Genomic DNA, 21,410 nt, shown 5'->3' on the forward strand with positions numbered 1-21,410 from the left:
TCCATAACAAAATATTCCTATTTGTAGGGTTTTTCCTTAAAGAGTAAATTTTATAAAATAACAGTATTGAAACCATAACATAAACCTATTTACCTACATACCTATTAGCAAGTCACCCTATTAAACTCAATGATTTACATACAATGTACAGAACAGATCTTTTTCAACCCAGCTGTTAAAAACAACTGTTAAAGGAAGAAAGTCTTGTGCATTATACTTCAGATTGGTGTAGTGCTTCCTGCAAAAGCACAGAAAGAAAATTTTTGTGATCAGAACCTTTCGTTCATCTCAGAAAATATAGTCAGTTTTAATTTAAGGCAACTGTAGTGACTCAGTCATGGAACACAGGATGAGCTTCATGAGAGACAAATAGCCAGATAATATAGAGAAAAAAAAAAAGAAACCAAACAAAAAACCCCAGTAGTTGTCATTAGTATGTTCTTCCCACTAAGAGGGAGTGGAGAACCACCTCGTCTTGCTATGGAAGGCAATAGAACACAGTTATCAAATAATGGAAAATAAAAAATATTGCTGATCACCTAATTTATATAAAATAATTGGCTCCTATTTTTAGGTTTCAGTAGAATAAAACTTCTATGAACTGTCTTACATAACACAGGTGAATAATAGTTCCCATTTCCACCACACTAATGGAAAATTAACATTCAGAGAACTCTCTGCTCATCTTAGGACCCTGAAATTCAGAAATATTATTTTATATACCAAAATTATTTCCTGGATATTTTAATTTGACTTCTAATACTAACTCAATGGCAGGACCTTGCCCAGTTTTCCCCATCTTTATAAGTCTTCTTTTAAACTACATTTCCACAGAAATGACAAATAATTGATTTTGACCGTCACCTTAGGGGGGATATGGTGAGACACCTAAGACTGTGAAACTGAGAAATACTTGCCATTCTAATGCAGTGACTGTGTATTGAAAAAGCTGTTCAGAATATGCTCTCTTTCATTTTTTCTTTCCCTTCTAGCATTTTTGACAGGACTGCCCTTTATGCATGCCAAGGCTTTGCTGTCTTTATTAAAATAACAAACCAAAACAAAACCCAAGAAGCCATTTTGAAATTAGCAAAACTCTGAGATATGCACATGTAAAATTTAATATAGTCAGAGCATGAGTACAAAAGTCTATTATACTCTCGTTCTGATCAATGAATAAACTGGAATTTTCCACACTCCATAATACATTATATATCCTTTAATCATACAACAAAAATTGAAGCCTGTAATATCTTGGTATGTGGGGCAAAATAAAATATTCATTTCTCCTTTTAACTAGAATCAGGGTAGAAAAATTGCTTGAATTTAGAAGATATTCAGCAAATGCAAAATACTTGGACCCATAAAATAAAAATTTGGGTTTTTTCTATAGTGGTCTTCATTCCATTGTGAAAAGTCAAATAGATTTTAATGATTTTAAGAACTGTGTAGTTGATATTTTTTTTTCACCCATCAAAAGCCCAGATTTTGAATGAGAAGCTACAGCATATCTGTATTGTGTTTATTTTTAGAAGACTGAGAAATACAATATTTGCTGTCTGCTGAAGTATAATAGGAAAAAAAAAAGAGATTGAGATCCAAAAAATGTCTCTCATAAATATCTAATGTTGTCCTGAACTTCTGTCATAATCTTCAGTCAATATCACTTTTTGATTTTTTTTCATTTTTTTATTTTAGAAGGAAAATTAATTGCATACGCAACTTGATGTGAGCAACAATGTGAGAACAAATTTCTACCAGGTGCTTTAAATAGCACAAAAGAAATAAATAGCCTCTCTCTAAAATATTTTCTTACAAGTAGGTGTTGGTAATGAAGCATTTGATAACTCTTTAACACAACATGTCAAATAGTTTTAAATAAAGTAATTTTTGGAAAACAATTACTCCAGTTTTCTGGATTTTTTCTTTTCATATGATTGAGCTCTCTGAGTTTTTTTTCATCTTTTTGACAGTGTAAGGGAGACGCTGATCCTTTGTTGTCTGCTCTGCATAAATTCTAGGATGTTCATAATGCAGATTTTTGTAACGCAGAGTGCTTCTTTTAAAACAGTTCACTTTTTGAAGCAACATAAAATTAACCTACTGCCTTGTCCAGCCTGATCACTACAGGGTTTTCTTTTATGGCTTTAGATGGCTACAAAATTCTGTATGTGACAGACAGAATTTGTAAAATCTGTAGGGATGAAAGGTTCTAAATAAGATTATTAAAACTATCCATCTGAAAAGTGCCCCATCAAGACCTAGTTGTACTAATTAATAGAGTTAATATGTGTAGAAAGCTATTGCCAGGAGTCTTACCCTTCCCCGATTGTTTTATGCAAGCATTTTTAATGGCCAGCCCAGAGATTCCCAGGCTGGCCAGTCATCCAGGGACAGGGTTCAAGCCTCACACTTTATCTTCACATCTGAGCATCAACATCCACAGATTTAATCATGTGTCGTAGTGATCTCCGATGCAATACAAGATTTTCTTCTGGATGACTTATGGAACCAAGTCAGACAATTTTTTTGAGGCAAAAGAGCCAATATCATCTACTTTCAAAGTATTCATTAATTTAGTCACTCATTTCCCAAAACTTCTAAGACGTAGTCAGATTAACTACTCTATTTACACCCCGACAAAAGAATAAATAAATTTGACTCTGAAGTGTATTATCTGTACATATCATTGATTAGAAATGTCCAGATTAGCCCTGACACCAAGATAAATTCATTAATATGAAAAAAATTGCCTCCTCCATTTCCTTTCTTTTTTATATATAGGCAAAAAAATGCTTGTGGAATAGGTACAGACCTAAATCACATTCCCAGATCCCCACATGCTAGTACTCAAACTGGTGAGGATAAATTCCCCAAAACAATGAGGCAGCTATAGTCAGGTACCAAAAAATTTGACTGATCAGTCCAAGACCACTGTTTTCTCCAAGACAGCATTTATTTATTCTACTCATGCATAAAAATTATGCCACTCTACATCTGTGTGCTAGCAGCTATTTCAAAAATGTTCCTAATGAAATGTTTGAAAAATGCATCCTAATTAATTACTTACAAGATTTAATTCCATTTTCAGAATAAACAATGCCATGATTTATAATAAAACTTAAATAAAAGCCACAGATTGTCACCTAATGGTGCAAGAGTAGGCAAAATCACATAAGCAGCTTTAAATTTATTATTTCCCATACCCTTCAGACATTTTAATGTCCTACTACCAGTGACAATAAATTAATTAGAAACTTTTAATAGGGTGCTGTAAATTAGGCATTGTGTGCAGTAAAGAAGAATTAAATAACAGATTTATTTGTGAAGAAATTCTTACGGCGTGAAATAATAAGAAAATATTTTTACCACAAATTTGGAATGAACTATTTTGGTATTTCATCACTTTCATTAGTAGCAGCAACAAAGGTGAGGAGTCTTTTAACAACAAAAGAAAGGGTAAGGGTTCATATATATAAAGAAATTAACTTGTCAAGATCACAGTAATGTTTAATATTTTGCTTACTGTAAGGAAGAAGTAGGAAGTATTTTATAAGGAATTAAGGGAAAATGAAGTCTTTCCATTGTTGGTAGAACTTCAGTCAAGAAAGGCCTAATGATTTATTTTTGAGATGAGCTCCAGCCAGAAAAAGAAGGGTTTTGCTCAGTTAGGGGCCAAGGTGTCACACGCAGAGCTCATTTATACTACTTGAAACATTTCTACTGAGACCTTAGGAATGGACAAAAGACTGAAATCCCTGGGACGTCCCTGAGACTTTTCTTTCTCAGGGACAGTAGCATTCTGCACTCAAATGTGTTTGATGAGAGGGCAATACTCAGCAAAAGGAAAACCAGTGATCTTCTCTGAATAAATGATCCAGTCAATATGTGAGTAACAACTGAAAGCAGTCATGAATGCTGGCAATCATGTTTAAACCATTTAATATATCCTTCCAGACACGTCCTTTCAATATGAAGGACATTTTATTATGTATCTTCATTGTTCTAATCAGATATTCTTATAAAACAATGCTAAACTGGTTTCTAATTTATTCCAAATTCTGTATTTTCTCTCTCTTATACAATCACTAAGCAATGATAGAAATGTCCTTGACCAGAGTATTTTGCTACAGTTCCACAAGTTTTCTGACAATCTCTCATCACCAAAAAAACACAAGTCAAAAATGAAGCATGTAAAACAAAATTAACCGTTTGAATCCAAACCAGAATAAAGAGAATCATAAATTATTGGAATAACCTTTATCACTCAGTAAAGCAGGAAATACATGTAAAAATACAAAATCGAAAATATGAAAGCCAAAATCATCATAAATAGAAAAGTATTTTTACAATCTTTATATTTGGGGGTAAACAAGAATCCACCTACTTACCACTGTGCTTTCATGGTAGAAAATAAGTGGCCTTCAGCACTGAAACACTTTTTTTCTCCTCTCTACTCTGATTGCATTTGTGCTCTATTCCAGAAAGAACTGTTTAAATTTGGTGGTTATTAAATCATCAAAATCCATATAATCCAATTTAGATGTAAAAAAGGGAAATTATTAGCATGACCATGACTTCCAGCACTGAAGCCTGGATTCTTGACATCTTCTTACTTTAAACATCTACAAGGCAAAAATGCGATGTTCCTGAAAGTATGGTGCAGCAGAAAGGAGGCCTGGAGAAGGTCTGAGTCATTCACAAGCCTTTGCAGGCAGGGATAAGTACTCTAAAATGTAAATGCTGGCCAGTTCATTGTATGAACAGTTAAGACCTGTGTACAGAGCAACTCACAGAGAAATTTCTGTATCTAGGGTATCCTCAGAAGGCTGACTATAAACGTAAAGGCCCATCATTCAATACTTAAGATCCTCTGAGACCTTAAAAAATAAACACTCTTGATATTTATGCCAGTAAATGAAAACAAATACTTGAGAAATTAATAATAACATAATAACAATTTTTTTAGTCAATTAAATGATGAAAAATAAAGTACTCATCACTGACCCGTCACAAAAAATGAACATCGTTAATAAAATGAAATTTCTTCAAAATTCAGACCCAGAACTTCATAATCTTGCTACTGAAATTTCACCACATAAAATAATAAAATTAATTTAAACTTGAAACCTACAATTGCACACTATAGACCATTGAGCAATTCTTAAAACCAATGCAGAGAAGAAAGATTCAGAAGTTTCTATATTTTTAGATTAAAAATGCTATTTTAAAAATTTGAAGTAATGATTCAGGTGTGCAACTTCATAGCCCAGTTCTGAAACTGTTACAGAATTCCTCCTTTTGTGGCTTTTTAGCACGTACCTGTGACACACGAACAACCCCCCTCAAACCCCAATTCTAAGCCTTGCTTGCTTATTTGCTCTATGTTAACCTGTTATTAGTTTCCTGCGTAACATGGTGGTTTTTGCTGGTTTGCTTTAATTTTTTTCCTCATATGGAATGGAATGTAGATCAGGCCTGCAAGGCAGATCAATCACAAGATAAGAAAATTAAAAAAACAAAAAAAAAAAAAAAACAAACCAAAGTTTAGATAGACGACTGAAAATTCTGTTCTAGCATTCATCCCTGGTAAGATGCAACCACAAAACACAGCACCTGAGCCACCTTGCTGCTGATACAGATGGGTTTCCAGCTTGGGTAATAGTGTGCTATTTTGAGAACTCATGTTCCAGAGAGGGAAATAAGCCCAGAAGTAAGAGACAAGTTGTCTGGCTACCATGTGAGAGCAGATTAGAAAACTGTGGCTTTAGTGCACTGAACATGGTCTGATAGGGAAAATGACTGCAGCCTGTAAGAACAGAAGGGATAAACATCCAGGAGCAGATAAAACTGAACTACAGCTCCATCCTGGCACTAAAATAAATAAGTGCAAATGCAGGTGGCTGAAGGAGTTACAGTCTCCAAGCATTAAGCAGTAAAGAGACAGGAGAACCTCTCTGTCACAACAATGAGAGGAAAAAAAAATCCTTAATTACTTTTAAGACAGTATTCGATAAATTTCAAAGGGTTTACATGATGTGCTACCCATGAAATGTCCTTTTTAATCTTGTGTTTCCTAATCATAAAATATGTCAATCACACTTAAAAACTGAAACGTGGTATTTATTCTCAGCACCATAAGTTCTGATCTCAGAAAGTTTAGTGAAAAGTTCACAATAAGAATATTTAAGAGTTCATGACCTGAAGTGAAACTATTATTAGATTTCATTCACATTATTTATAATTCATAATGTTGTTTAATACCATGCCATTATGCAGCAAAAAGGAACACACCTCCCCTCCCCAAATACTCTTGAAAAATGTAATTACATTTTAACCTCTATTAACATAATCATCTAATCACACTGTTGACTATTGCATTTTATAAAAGCATTTGACTCTATGTATTTATTGAATATTAATGAACACATTAATCTTTACTTTTCCAAAGCAGTCCTACTCAGAAATAGTATTACAAATCTGAAGGTTTTGTATGTTTTTCTTTTTCTAAAACAGTTCCTTCTCCAGTACCAGACTGCTCACTTGCTTGTAAAGCGTTTTCAAACAAATCCTGTTAATTCTGAATATGGTTCACTAAGCAGCATGATCTCATTAATAAAACAAGTTGCTACTCTAGTAAATCAGAACGCTCAGCTGTTTTAACTGTTTCCCTAATGGAAATTCTAATGATCTCTTCAGTCAGCCTCGCAGAAGCCTAACACATCTGAAATAAGACCCAGCAAAACAAAGAAGCAATGAAAAGAATGGAAACAGTGCAACTTCAGACTTAGCATTCTGTCACAAATAAATGTTAACTAACATTGGATCTGCATTCTTGAGGTTACTTGGAATATTTTTGCACCACTTGAATTTTCATTAGAAAGGTACTTTTGTCTGTGCTACTGAACTAAATGAAATTTTTGAGTGACAAATTCATGAGTTCTTGGGATTTCTAACACAAGAGAGAGGGGAAGAAAGGAAAAGCTGGATGGATGGCAAAAAGAAAAGAATACTCTGCAAACACATATTCAAAATGACCTCATCTGTTGCATAAGAAAATAATAAATGGATAACAAATGAGAAGGAGGCTAGGTCAAAGGGAAATGTAAAACAGAAGCAGTCTTTTGCACTGAAATGTAAGTTTCTTCATAGCAGCACATTATCTCGGGGTCTTTCAGTGTGATGTTCAGTTTGGGATGAACCTCTTTTTTAATGATGATCAGAAAATAATTCTTCTAATCTCCTGAGACTTTGAAATATGCTACACACCCAGTGCATTTGTAACATCTATAACACATCTTACCTTTGTCTGGGCATTCTCAGTAATCAACGGTCTCCAAGGGAAAATGCTGATTTAGCAAGGAGTTGGAAAAAAATGAAAAAACCTTTTTTTTTTCACAGATATATTTTGTTTTGTAAACCTCATTTGAAGCTGCTCAAGGATCCAAGAATAGCGCCAAGAAAGGTGATGGTGCACAGGCAAAGCAAAGAAGAATGGGTGAGGCTTTGTAACACTTTTGTGTCTACCTAGATACACATCATATTTTAGTAATAAATATGTTTTTTTCAAATTGTGGGACAGAGAAAGGGAGTTGAAATTTCAGAGAGCATACACATAAGCTCTATTACCTTTTATATATGCAGCAAAAAGCATGTTTAATTCCTTGATGACACTCTATATTGTAAATCAGATCTTAGACACCTTTCTTCAGTATTCAAAGCATTGAAAGAAATGGGCAGAAAAAAAATTTAACTGCTATTTTAACTGCCTCAGCTTAGTGTGCTACTTAATAGTTGTACATTTTTTATATACTTGCACCACACAATTTTGTTTCGTTTTCAGTTCAGCAGTTTTGAAGTCAAGGAATAACAGTTTAAATCTTTAAAAAGTTGACTTGAAATACTAAAATTCAAACGAAGTAGGTTAGTGTTGCATGCAAAAAAACCTCTGGCTTTAATGTTAGACAGACCTAACTCTTTTCAACCTGAAATCAACTACTTCAATCCAGCAATTCAAATTTACAAGTGCCCATTACTTTAACAGCACTTTTTTTCTTATGCACGAATAGTAATTTATAACATGAATCCAGAGTTTGGTCAAGTTATTCAGGTGAAACTATCTACCTCCAAAACATCAGTTTGGAATTAATTCTTCCCATCCATTACCATTTGAAGCACATAAGAGGGAAATGAAATAAACTACCAGGAAACTGGAGTTATTATTTTCCTTATGATGCTCAAAGAGCTTGCAAGATGAAAAGCATACCAATTGGAACTGGACACAGAGCAACTAAGTGGCTATTCTGTCACACTGCATCTCACAAATAAAAGCATCCTCCAGGTCCTTTGATTAAAACATGAAACAGACATAATAAGCAACACTTGCAAGACGTCGTTCATGGAATATCTTTTGACCAGCTCAATGGCTAATCACGTTTCTTCCACAAGAATTTAAAATTAAGCCTGATACTCCTGCTGGTCATAAATAACAAATGGAGATTTACAAGCACTTTAAGTAAAGACCAAAGAAATATGTGACTATGAAAGTACCACAATATAATATGTCATCCCATATCTTATTTCATTAGAAAATATATCTTACAACAAGCTAGTGAAAAATTTTAATTAACCAGAAAAACAGACACATCTGAACAAAATTGTCACTATCCACTCAGCACTAGAAATCCTCCTTAAATGAACTGCAAAACTATACAGATTACCCAGACCTTAAAGTTTCTTAAACCCTACAGAAAAACACAATATAGGCAAATCAAATCATACCTGGATAAATTGCTTGGTTTTCACAAGCCCCACGTCTCCAGCCTCTATCTGTGCTCTTGACAGCTTCTCTTCAGTTTCACTTAGCCAATGATTAAATCTCTTCATGTCAGAATGAAAAATCTGCCACTTTTCCAAGGATTTGTCAAACCGTCTGCAAGTATAAAGGGAGATGAAATAACAATCTACTGATAGTTTATTTATTGACTACAGGAAAAAAAAAAAAAAAGAGAATAATGTTGGGTGTCTCAGGTTAAAATCAGTATAATATCAATGGCATATTAGCATTTATAACAGATATATCAAATGGCAATATGGCAGCACCTCTGAAGTGAAATTATTTCCAAGCAAAGGCATCACAAATCCGTGTTTTATCAATTTTAAAATCCTTTTGAAGAAAATACAGTGGTCTTCCAGTGAAATTCCACTTGCATTCTGCAAAGGGACTCTTTAATAAAACCTTTTCCCATGTTTCACTTTGAGTATTTTATAACGATAATTACGCAAAGAAAGAGAAAAAAAGTCCTGAAACAAAAGGATGATTAAAACAATAGAACATTAAAAAATTAAGCTTTTGAACAATAAACAAGGATTAAAAATATTACTACCAGGTCTGCAAGTCTATAGTTCACTACAAAAAGACCAGATAAGTTCTTCCAGCGCTTTGGGAAGATCTGACCTGTTTTTGTCTAGAGTGACTGATTGATCTTCTGCTTCAAGAACTGTTTGACTTGGCCGCTGCCAAATACGAAAGAAATGAAATGAAGACAGATTACAGAACAGATTATAAGGGGGTTTGCAGATAGCCTACATCTTAAGAAGTTCAGTTATCCTGTGTGTTAGATTGGTGTGGAAATGTAATTGCTAATCAGAGATTAGCCAGAATGTTTTGTTAGAAGATCATCATTAAATGTGCTACTGTTGTTTAGTTTAATAATCCTCCTTTACAGGATTAAAATAGATTTTAGGGTGTACTTAAAGGATAAAAACAAAGATGCTCAATTATTTCTCTATGAGATAATCTGGTTCTGTATGTGTAAACTATATGATTATTTCAATGTTAAGGAGTTTTAATTCACCAAACAAAATGACATTACTATGAGGGAATACAGATAATTATTTTCATTTTACTGATGATTTTTCGTTCTTTAGAAGAAAACACAAGCAGACTATTGACCTGATTAAATATTGTAGTCACTCATCTAACTTGCTTACTAAAATGACTGTGATAATTTATCACCCTTATCATATTTTATTGCACAAAATTATCAAATATTAATTAAAAGGCGAATTAACAGGTTTTGTTTTGGTTTTTTTTATAACTACCTTACTCAGAGTTACAAGGAAAAAATTAATTTTACTTTAAAAAATATCACATAGAAAATAGAATTAAAATTCCATTTCTTTTGGTCCAGATTCATCTCTCATTTTGGACACTATATTAAAACATCTTTCCTCCTGTTCCTCACAAAGTAAAATCACTCTTCTCAGCATGGGAAGCTTATCAGAAGCTTAAATGTAAAAAATTCCGTAGGGTTTGCCACTAGTATTCTTGAATTTGCATTCCAGAACTTGCAAACTGAATCTCCCATCACTCTACATTCTTCCTCCATCTTTTGCTCTGGGAAATAACAGTTGTAAGAAGAAAAACAAAAGGTTGCAACAAGAAGATATGAATATTTAAAGCCTAAAAGTTCCCAGGGCTTATTGCTTGCGTGTTAAAAAAACCTTGTTACTATCAGTGTAAGTCTAAAGCAACATAAAACACCAGTAAAAACAGAATTTATCAACAGGCCAAGTGACAAAATTCAAGGCTCTTGCAGTGATTAAACACCTAAATAATGTTACAGTGATAAGAGAAAAATGTAATTTTTGCTGCAATGGCAGGTGTGGGTGCATTGGAATATCATCAAGCAGCTTCCTGCTCTGGGAAGTCATGGGACATGTCTCCTGAGTATACCTGAGTGAGAGTTTCCCTTGCTGATCTCTGTGTTACATCTGCTTACACACCGTACCACTTCCAATAGCTTTTTAAACTTTAAAAACAGACAGGCTTCTGCTTGTGTGTTTGTTTCACCATGCACGATCTTGTTACCAGGTGGTGAGTTCAAAACCCACAAAAGCAGAAGCCTAATTCACTACCAACGCTGAACAGCTAAATATGCTGAAGCCTTGGCACGGCAGAGTGCAGAATAAATTCATGAGAGAGCAGTACTCCGAGAACCATGAAAACTCAGAAAATGTCTGCCTCAGGAATCCTCAGGCACACAATGTGGAGCAGAGGAAAATTAAGGGCCTTGTACACCCTCACCCAGGGATCCACCCTTGTTTGCCATCAGAGACAAGTCATTGAGCTAAAATACCCCCATGTGGCCATTCATCTGCGTCTTCCTCTGCTTCAACCCTTTCCCTCTGACCAGCACAAGACGTGTTCTTACAAAACTAAGCAAATTTAATCCTGTTTTTGCTGATGGAACATTAATTATCATACTATTTCACTTCCCTTATGGTCTGCTATTTAAACAAACTCAGGCAAAGTTTTCCTGAAATGAAGAATGGGAATGTGAACTGCACGGTGGTGTTGAATGAGTAGATGCTCCCAGCAGAGGCATGCATGATGGCATAATGGCTTTAAAAACAAACAGCAAAACATTCCTGCCTGTCTGGGGTGAGCAACACAGCTTACAAAGTGCTAAGTGGTCACTATGAGACTGAAATTTGGTTCTAAAATAGTGGCTTATGAGTGGCCACTGGTAGTGGCTAGTAGGTGACTGTCTGAAATCTGGGCACTATTTCCTTTCTGATGAGCCCTGCTCAATAACAAGGTGCAAACAGACACCCTGAAGCCAAGCAAGAGGCTCTGGATGAGAATGTATGGCTGGCAGACATGACAAGGCACTGAAGCATTGTACACGAGCTCTGACACAATAGGGCAGCTTTATTCCTCTGTCTTGAGCTTGTTTGGGTTGATAAGCAAAAAACAACTGCCACACTGGCCCAACTTTTTCATATGTGTACTAACACTCCAGCAGGGACCATGTTAAGCAGTGGCTTGTGGGAGCAATTTCATTTTATCATATTAGTACATAATGGATTTATTTTGCCTCCAGAGAGCAAGGAAGAAAAATAAGCAGCCAAAGACAGCTGCTGGGGTAATACACAGCACAATTTACATTAAGTCATAAAAAGTATTGGCTGTTTCCTTCCTTCCTCTCTTCTGAACCTTTGGACCTAAGCTTCTATAAGTAAAATTTAATATTCTTTGGTAGCATTGCACATGATTCCACAGAGATTTACAAATGCCAGTTTGGATGGTCTGTCAGTGGAACTCTAGACTGTACGATGGGATTGCCCTGGATGTTCTGTGTCACAAGGCTGGTGTTTTTAAGAAGCTGTGCAAAGGTAAAGGAAAGACCTTTGAAAACAGGGAAGACACAAAAATAAGTTGGAATACAAAAGGTTGTTGGTTTGTTGTTGCAAACCAAATCTTAATTTTGCATCTGTGTTTCGAATAATTCCTAGATATTTTGATAAAATTCATTAATAAACTATGAAACCCACTTTTATGACAGATTCTGGTTTAGCAAAACTTCACAATCAATTTACCCACAAGAAGAATGCTACTTACACACTGTCCTTAAAAACATGATTTATGTCATGGAAATTGGTATTGTAAGAAACGTGTTTTATTCTTCATATTGGCAAAAGCATTCCCTAAACCTAATTTCTATACTGTTGCTAAACAATGTACTGTAGGATTATGCTAATATTAACCCACAAATTTCACAGTTTTGTCAGCTTAATTCTGCACAATTAGCACCTTGTAAAAATACACACACATCAAAGTAATATAAACAATTACGTATTAAAATGTAAGAGCATTAACTTTACTATTTAAGGTCATTCTTACAGATAACAAAATAAGAAAACTTGTTTTTGTCAAGTAACTTCTACAATTAAGTTGCTTAAAGAAAGAGCTAACCCATTTTCAGAGGTCTTGATGTTTTCATTTGATTTCACAGAATTCATGTCAGTCCTTAATTTATATTCAATTCCTATATCCTCTCTGCATTTGGACTCAAAGTGATTATCTCATTTATAGACACTGCTGTATCTTGATCTCGATCTCAGGTTTTGCTGTGGGTCCATTCTGGGACCACACTTAGCTCTGCATATTCTATTCACACCTTTGCAGCCTGGCTTTCACCCATGAACTACAAATAAATAAACTGCAACCAAAGCAACAACGTCAATCCATCGATTCAAAATTAAATTTCTCTCCTCTTCCCAGAAACTAGGTTCTGCAGCATGACATAAATTTGCAAAATTCTACATTACAATTGCATCATAAATATTTTGATATCTTGAATTGATTGTATTATTCTTCTTGCCCTAGTTACTGATACCATGCAATTCAGTGCCCACCCCAGTCAAAGAAAATGACAACTAAATTGGCAAAGAAAAAGCAGGGTCATGTCAGTCATCATTGGTTTTAAGCCATATACACATCCATTTTTATTATACATGAGAGAGCAATAAACTTAAGAACCATTTACAATTGATAATTATACAGCAAATGCATTCGATCCTAATGGGTGCTGTGCATCAATAGTTTAAATAGAAACACTCCATAAAATTTATAAAACACACATTCTTTCTCTACACCAACTAAAACTATTTATTAGGTGTATGAACTAGAAAATTCCAATTCTTTATTTCCTTCAAAATTTTTCTCCATCAGAACAGAGATGCAATCATGTATTTTAAAGAACTTTGGCTCAACACCTGGATTAAGTGTAGGTAACAACTTTCCCCTAGAGAAAATAAAGAAATGCTTGATTAATGTGACCTAGGTGAAAGAGTAGCATATTTTGCAACTCTCTTAAACTTTAAAAATATCCATGCAATTGGTAATAAAACCAAAAATTTCATAACTTTTTGAAGTCTAACCACCAAAATCATGATAAGGAAACCCCAAATTAAAAAAATTACATTGAAACAAACAGTGACTCAATTTTATGGAAATCCAAACTAGTATTTCTGCCTGCATGGGAAGGGTATTATACACATTTCATCCTCTGAAGGTGACAGTGCACGCTGCACTTCCAGCCAGGATACAGCAGCTGCAGTATTACCCACCCTATGGTTGCATCCATCTGATGAAATTAAATATGAGTGACAAATCACATGAACTTCTGACTGTCGGGGTGATGTTCTCCTCCTTTCCCCAGCCCAGGGGCTCTGAGCTGCTCAAGGCCAGTTCTGATGTGGCACAGCAGCACGACTGGCCAATGCCTTTAGGGATAAATGACTGTGAGAAACCTCACCTGGGCTTTCTGCCCAGGGCTTCAGGACCAGTTTTAAACTCAGACCCTGACCTGGGCTGCTCTGTAAGTCTGTCCACAGCACACCTTTCACCTGCAGCCTGAGCCAGCTTTGCTCTCCTCTTTCAGGTACTGTGGGGACTTTGGCAGAGTTCCCTGCTTGCAGCCCCTTACCCCAAGCTTGCTGTGTCTTGACACTCTCAAACATCCCTCCTGGAGCTCTCCAGAGCTGGAAGCCTCTAATGGCCTGTGTGCTGCTGCTCGCACAACACACTGAGCAAGCATTTCCATTGTCCTTCAACGTCCCAGCTCCTGTGACTACAGGGTGGTGGCTGGAAGGTGGGGCAGCCAGCACAGAGGACACATGTCTTACCAAAGGGTGTTAGAGTGCCTGGACTGCCCAGCTACACCCACTGAGCCCACATCCCTCAAACAGAGTGTCCATTAACTGCAGAAGCACACTGGGCAGGCTCCTGGAGGGGGCCCCCTCCACCTGGGTTTCATCTGAGCGAAATCCAGAGTACTCTTTGGGGTGAGACAGAGCACAGAGAGCAGCTGATTCCGACCCAAACGAAATACTCATGGGCAGATTCTAAGTCAATACCGCTGAAATCCAGCCGCCCATTCTGGTTCCCAGGTTCTGCTGCAGTTCAGATCCCGTCTGCTACCAGGCTCAATGATAATTTCCAAAGCCTGGACACAGAGGCAGGTGCAAGACCCAGATTTATGGAGAGCTGGAAAATCATATCCAATCAGGGAAAATCAGTTCTCAGAAAATCTTCAAATTACCATCACAATTCATAAATAAAAAAAAAAAATGTCAGGGAATTTGTGGCATAGTGCATAAGTATGTGTAATGCAAAGGATATATTATAGGATGTCCCCTCAGTAGTCCCCTGTAATTACTATGAAGTGCTTAAATCCCATGATTTCCAATGACAGAGTTCTTAGTTCAACCTGTAATAACGTGTTTTATCCTCCAAAATTGCCCTGTTCAATTTTATGTTTCCACTCCCTATCTTGAAATCCCCCTACAACAGTGGCTTTAGAACAGGAAGAATATCAGAAAACAGATGATTCCAGTTAATGCTGGCTGTTGACTCCCTGAGCCAGAAAGATGTTATTTATCCTGTTTAAGGTGTGGTAGATGTGTACAGAAATACATATACTGGAAAATCAGATGTCCTTTCACTGAAAATCATAGTAATAACAGAGCACTTAGCATTATCTTCTTAAAATAGTGATGCCTGTATTGGCACTAGGTATTTTTATCTTTTACAGCTTTTCAGTCAGTTAAAAACCTTTCCAATAGGCGATTGTTGCTTGTGGTTTTATTTTGGGGTTTTTTAGGTTTATAATAAAATTTCATTTAAAACCCCTTTTACCTTTAATTTGGAAAATTCATTTGAGACAAGAAACCTAGGTCCAAGTAACAGTCACTAGGTCTTATTATAAGAGTACCATATAGTAAACAGCTCTGTTTTTTCTGAAACAAAAATGTTGATGACTTACAGGACTTAAAGGAATGGAAAAGCAGAGAAAACTGTATTGATAGAGGAGAGCGTTCATCATCCTGCTACCAAGGAGAATATATTTGTAAGTTATAAAGAGCCTGTTTAGATTAATACCTTACAATATCTTTTCTGTGTTTAACAAAAACATCTTAAATAATTCTGACAACTGTCGTACAACAGAAAAACAAACAAAAATCTATACTAGACTCAGAAAGTATATTTTCCAGTTTCATTAGAATTAATAAGTATTTCACAGTAGTGGCATTTGAAAGCTTGCTTTTTACCTTTGAATTCTGTGAATAATGATTTACTGTAATGAAAAAAAAATATTTGCAATGTCCAGGATAAACTGGAAAGACAATGTATTTTGTAGAAAAGAAGCTGAAGGCACTACTAGCAAATAAAACTTAAAAAAAAAAAAGTAAATGGCATGTTTATGGGGGATTTTATATATACAAACATATATATATATATATATATATATATATATATACACACAATTATATATTATCTATATATATAGATACCCTAATTGTGCACACTAATTTACAAAAAATGTTCAGAATATTATATATATATTAGTCCTTTTAGTCTTTTGAAAAACAAGAGACCTTCAATACTTTCAAGTAAAATTTATCACACTAGAAGTTCTTACTTCATGAATAAATAGCAAAAGACATTTTGGCAAATTTATACGATTGTAATATGGAGAATTTAAACAATGTACAGATGCCTACAAGGGTATAATAACTCAGAAAGTTATTCTATGTAGTAGAGATATGCAGTAGAGAAGTCATAATCTACCCCTTGATCCAACACAGGAAAGTTTCTAATGACTGGATGGAATAACTTCCAGAAAACAATGCTGAGTCCTGGAGGTAGATCTCAGAAGCATGAACTGTGGCTGTCCAGCACTGGGGAGGTTTAGAGTGGGGATCAGGAAAAGGTTTTTCACCCTGAGGGTGGCTGGGCACTGGCTCAGGCTCCCCAGGGCAGTGGTCACAGCACCCTGACAGAGCTCAAGGAGTGTCTGCACAACCCCCAGGCACAGGGTGGGATTCCAGAACTGCCCTGTGCAGGGCCAGGAGTTGGACTCAATGATCCTTGCGGGTCCCTTTCAACTCAGGACTGTGATTCTGGGTCTGGTAAAGAATCCCAAACACATCATCCTCTCTGTTCATCACTGATCTCAAAAAAAAAAAAAAAATAAGATGTGAAAGTAGTTCAAATTATTGCTGAGATGATGCTAAAGGCCAGCTTTGTACAATGTTACACGGTCAGCTACCATGGCAAGGGCCTTCATAAATCTTTCTGGGCAGTGCAGAGACTGCATGGCACATCCTATTCTTCAGTAATCAGGAGGAAAAAAACAGAATATAATTGAAACAGACTCTAAGGTTAAGCAGATTAAGACTGTAAGAGGTAAGTTTAATGCAGTTTCTGTCTTCAGTTATCTCCTACCTCAAACCACTTTTTCTTTGTTTTGTTTTAGAACACAGCAGTGAACTGGAAATCTGGCCTTTGGGGATACAGCAACACAGCAAGAATCAATGGAAGCTGAACACACATAGCCTGCTTAGCAGAGAAAAGAAGCTCACATATTATGAGGCTCTGATCTTTCATATAGTCTATATGTCAGTCCCACTGGACAGTAAGAATTTTTTACAGAAGAAAAGCTCTGAAATGGAACTTGAAAACTTTAAAAAAGAGCTTAATTTAAAACTGACGTGTTCAGTTTAACAATGTTTATTCACTCTCAGTAAAGAAAGTAATTAGTAATATAGTAGAATACCTGTATATTTATATTAGCAGCCTTTAAATTAGTCATAGCAGTATTATAAGTTTGTTTACTCATTCATTTAAAGTTTACATCGAGATATTAGAGCTCTGTTTAATAATATAATTAACATGTTCCATTCTCTTCTGATTTGAGTACATTAACTTTTACTTTCTTGCAGAACAATGTGCAATTTTGATCCTAAAGAACAATAGTAAGATTTAAGACATAAGAAATTATGAAGAGAAAAAGATGAGATTTCAAAGCAGTTACAATTAACTTTTAATTATTAAGTGTCCCAGCTAGAGACATTTCTAGTTAATTCCTGTTAATTGAACTGACAGGTATATTAAAACAGACTTGATTAAAATGTCCATACTTTGCCACTGCTACTGTGACCTAAGTATTTAATAAGGCATATTTTACTTCTCAGTAGATAAACTAACCAAAGAAAAGTGAAGTACAAAGCTCTGCGGAATATTCATGTTGTGTGCTTCACAAAGTGAATCTCTTGTAATCCATATTTTGGTGTTTTAGAGAGACCCACTTTGGTATGAAAATTCACAGCCATAAATCTTTTCAGTATTACATCACAGAGAGAGCCTTGGGTGCTTTGTTAGCATAAGGAGTTGGGCAGCATGACAGAGCTGCCCGTCCTTTAAACATGCACACACAGTCATGTTGACTGGCACACAATGACTTCCTAGGCCTGTTTACAGCAGTAACAGTTTTAGGGTCTTTATCTCCCCGTTGTGTCATACAAAAACATTAATCAGGCACCATGAGACATTAAGTCCAGGAACACTTTTTGAATTATGTACATTTGGCCTATTTCTTTCTGCAACTGCAGCCTCTGGGAGCTACAGAATTTTTTGTGTCATAAAAACCCCCTGAGAACTCTTTCTAGGAAAATAGTCCAGGATTCGCAATGAGAATTTCGATTGTTACATAACACAGGCTTGTGTTGAATTTAATGCAGATGTTTTAATTTGCCCATAACATCAAGGAGTTTGGAATTTGGAAATAAATCTTCCAAGCAGATTTGCACTTTTCCTCGAGCAAAATAAATTGCTATCATTTGGACTGTGGCAAATTTACTGTTTCATTAAATTTACAAAAAGAAAATTGGAGCAGGAAAGAATCTGGATGAAGACTGTGGACAACAGATAAGACAAGAAGGGGCAGGGCAAGGTTTGTGTTGGAATAATTTTTTTTTTCTTTCAATACTGATGCTCTTTGTTAGAAGGAAGTATGTCTTCTATGACTATTAATTTTTGGCACAGTGAACAACTCAGTTTTCACAGGAAAAAATTAAATGCTCTTAAGAGCAATAAGGTACAACTAAGAAGTGAATATTTACAACAGGGACTGAAGAGGTTTCAATTCCCTGCCCTTATTAATCACATTTCCCACCTTACCTTGTGGCTGGCACCTCAGGGATTTCCAGCCTAGCAACACATTTTTTCTCCAACTCTTCAGATCTAATAGAGAACTGCTTGCCAGATACACAAGCTAGAGAGAAATGGCAGTTTAGGCAGGAACCAAAAAGAAATGGCAGTGTCTCCCTGGAGCAAAAACCTGGCGCTCCAATTCCTGTCATGGCCCATGACATATCATGGCTGCAAGATAATCATCATTACTGTTTCTAGCAATGCTTGAACAAATAACCAATAATTTCAAATTATCATTACATTTTGCTTCAAATTTGCAGAACTGCAGTTGCTGGGTACAAACTTTTTTTTTATCAGTAGAAAAAAGCACTGACTCAGATTTCCACAAAAAGATTTTTAGATTCCCAGTGCTTTGCCTCCAGCACTAAAGAAAGTCTTGAAAATCCCTCCTTGCTTGCCCGAGTAACAAGCTAACTGCAACGGATGCTTCTGCAATTGGTTCTCCACAGACACTTTATCCTCTTCCTCTTGTAACTAGGAAACCCAAAGCGATATTCCCTGGAGAGCAAAGCAATGACAGCAAAGAGTTCTTTAAGCTTAAGCAACTTCCCCTTTCTGAAAACGGGAGGGCCATACAGTTCCATTTACAAGATGACAGCCAGCTTGATGTCTCCAAAAAGAAAACCCCCAGAGTAGTTTAAAAAAGACTCTCAGTCCTCTGCCAGCTCCTGGGGATCAATACAGCGTTCTCATTCAACTAATTTCTCCCAAATTGCTGTGGGAAAAGGCATGCTAAGTTGTTTAACTAGGGAAGAGCAGTTGTTTTCAATCAAGCTGTGGTAAGGTATTTTTTTAGTTTTCTGGGCCCTGATTATGTCTTGTTCAGTCCCAGGCGAATCTGGTGACTGTCACAGGAACATTCCAGCACTGGCTAATAAAGCAGACTGATCCTAACAGGGCTTCTGCAATACAGAATGGACTGAAAATATTATGAAAGTGGTGCTTAACAGTAGTAGAAAAAAATAGCTGACTAAGCACATTGTGCTCTGTGAACACAGATAAAAATACTGCACTCACACCAAGACCTTCCTTATATTTTTTTAGAGAAATTGTACTTTTGTTGTTCCTTTAACAGTGCAAGGTCAAATAAGTAGATTGAGATTTTTTTTAAAATGTGTTTAAAATTAAAAACTTAGGGCTCTACATACTTAAAAAAACAATAACCAAGCAGGTGTTTAAATTGCTTGAAATTAGCGTGGAAGAAAACGTGCTGCTCATTTGGAGACATATGCACACAAAAGGAAAAAGAAGGAGATGAAAGGTAGAAGGAATCCTACTCCTTTCTGTGCTAGCCAAAAAAAAAAGCCCAGTAAAACAAGCTGTTTAGGAATAAAACAAACTTTCTTATTTTTGGACATTATCCCTAGGGAAAAGCTTTGACATACTAGCAAAGTCTACTTACTTATGCTTTGCTTCCCTTACACAGCAAACATCTTAAGGTTCCACTTCAGGGGTTTTTACTAGATGGAATTACATCCTTGTATTACAAGGTTCTGTAATTAATTTATTCTACTTACTATAAATATGTCTCAGTAGAAAACTGGATGACAGAAGGAGCTGCACATTAGTGGAAATCACACACAACACACCATTTGTACTACTTATAATATCAAGGGCATTAAAATGAGAATCTCTTAAAATTATATTTAATCCTAATTGTTAGATTCTTCATTGTCAGAAGTAAAATCTTCTTTTCATCTTCTATGTAACTTCAAATACTTTTTTTTTAAATAGCAATTTAACAGCCATGTCCATAGAGAAGTTTAACTGTGCATGTGCAATGTACATAAATCTATACTTGTCTGTGTATATATATATGTATATAAAGGCTTTATTTTAATTTTTCACTCTGCCTGGTACACACTGATGACTTCAGTGCATAATTTACATTTCAAAGGATACTTCAAATACAAAAATGCTGACTAGGGAAAATGTTCAAATTCAAGGATTATCACATCACTGTAGCCAAGATTTCTTGTGCTTTCTACTACCAAGTGGAAAAAACAGTGATGCAATAAAAGCCCAGGACTAAAATTCAGACTTCCTACTCAGAATCTGTGCGCCACTCCAGGGTAGCAATCTATCTTTCTTTACTCAAACAGTACCATGCCAAGCCTAACTGTAAAAGATTTGTGCAGATGGAGTGCAAGATTAAACCTGGTTAGCACTGTCCTGGCTGCCCTGGAGGGTGCTGGGTCCCTTCCAGGGTGTACCTGCACTGCACAGCCTTACACCTTTTTCTTACACAAAAAAAGAAGCCATCTGCAGTAGCTGGTGGCCACAGCTTCCACCATTCACCAGGAAGTCAGCTGGACCAGAGGTTTGTAAGTGGGTAGCAGATGAGGATTTGGGAATGTTGTTTAGATTGGATTTCAGGAAAAGGTTTTTCACCCAGAGGGTGGCTGACCACTGGAGCAGGCTCCCCAGGGGAAGTGGTCACAGTACCAAGACTGACAGACTTCAAGAGGCATTTGGACAATGCTTTTGTGGTTCTTGACGTGTCTAGCATGGGGTCAGGATTTGGATTCAATATTCTCTGATTCTAGTACTGTCATCTTAAACTCCA

At 36.0% G+C, this 21,410-nt stretch overlaps 1 protein-coding gene across 10 annotated transcripts in view; it reads right to left on the reverse strand.

Annotated features, from left to right (window-relative positions):
- The window catches only part of DMD (dystrophin), a 1,161,005-nt gene that overhangs the window by 534,490 nt on the left and 605,105 nt on the right, over positions 1 to 21,410 (reverse strand). For all 10 annotated transcript variants that reach the window (XM_038157590.1, XM_038157575.1, XM_038157541.1 and 7 more), the window contains one exon: positions 8,782 to 8,932. In XM_038157590.1, the coding sequence (XP_038013518.1) occupies positions 8,782 to 8,932 (151 nt within the window). The remainder of the gene's footprint in view (positions 1 to 8,781; positions 8,933 to 21,410) is intronic.

This window comes from Motacilla alba, chromosome 1 (assembly GCF_015832195.1).
Source record: "Motacilla alba alba isolate MOTALB_02 chromosome 1, Motacilla_alba_V1.0_pri, whole genome shotgun sequence".
Lineage (NCBI taxonomy): Eukaryota > Metazoa > Chordata > Aves > Passeriformes > Motacillidae > Motacilla > Motacilla alba.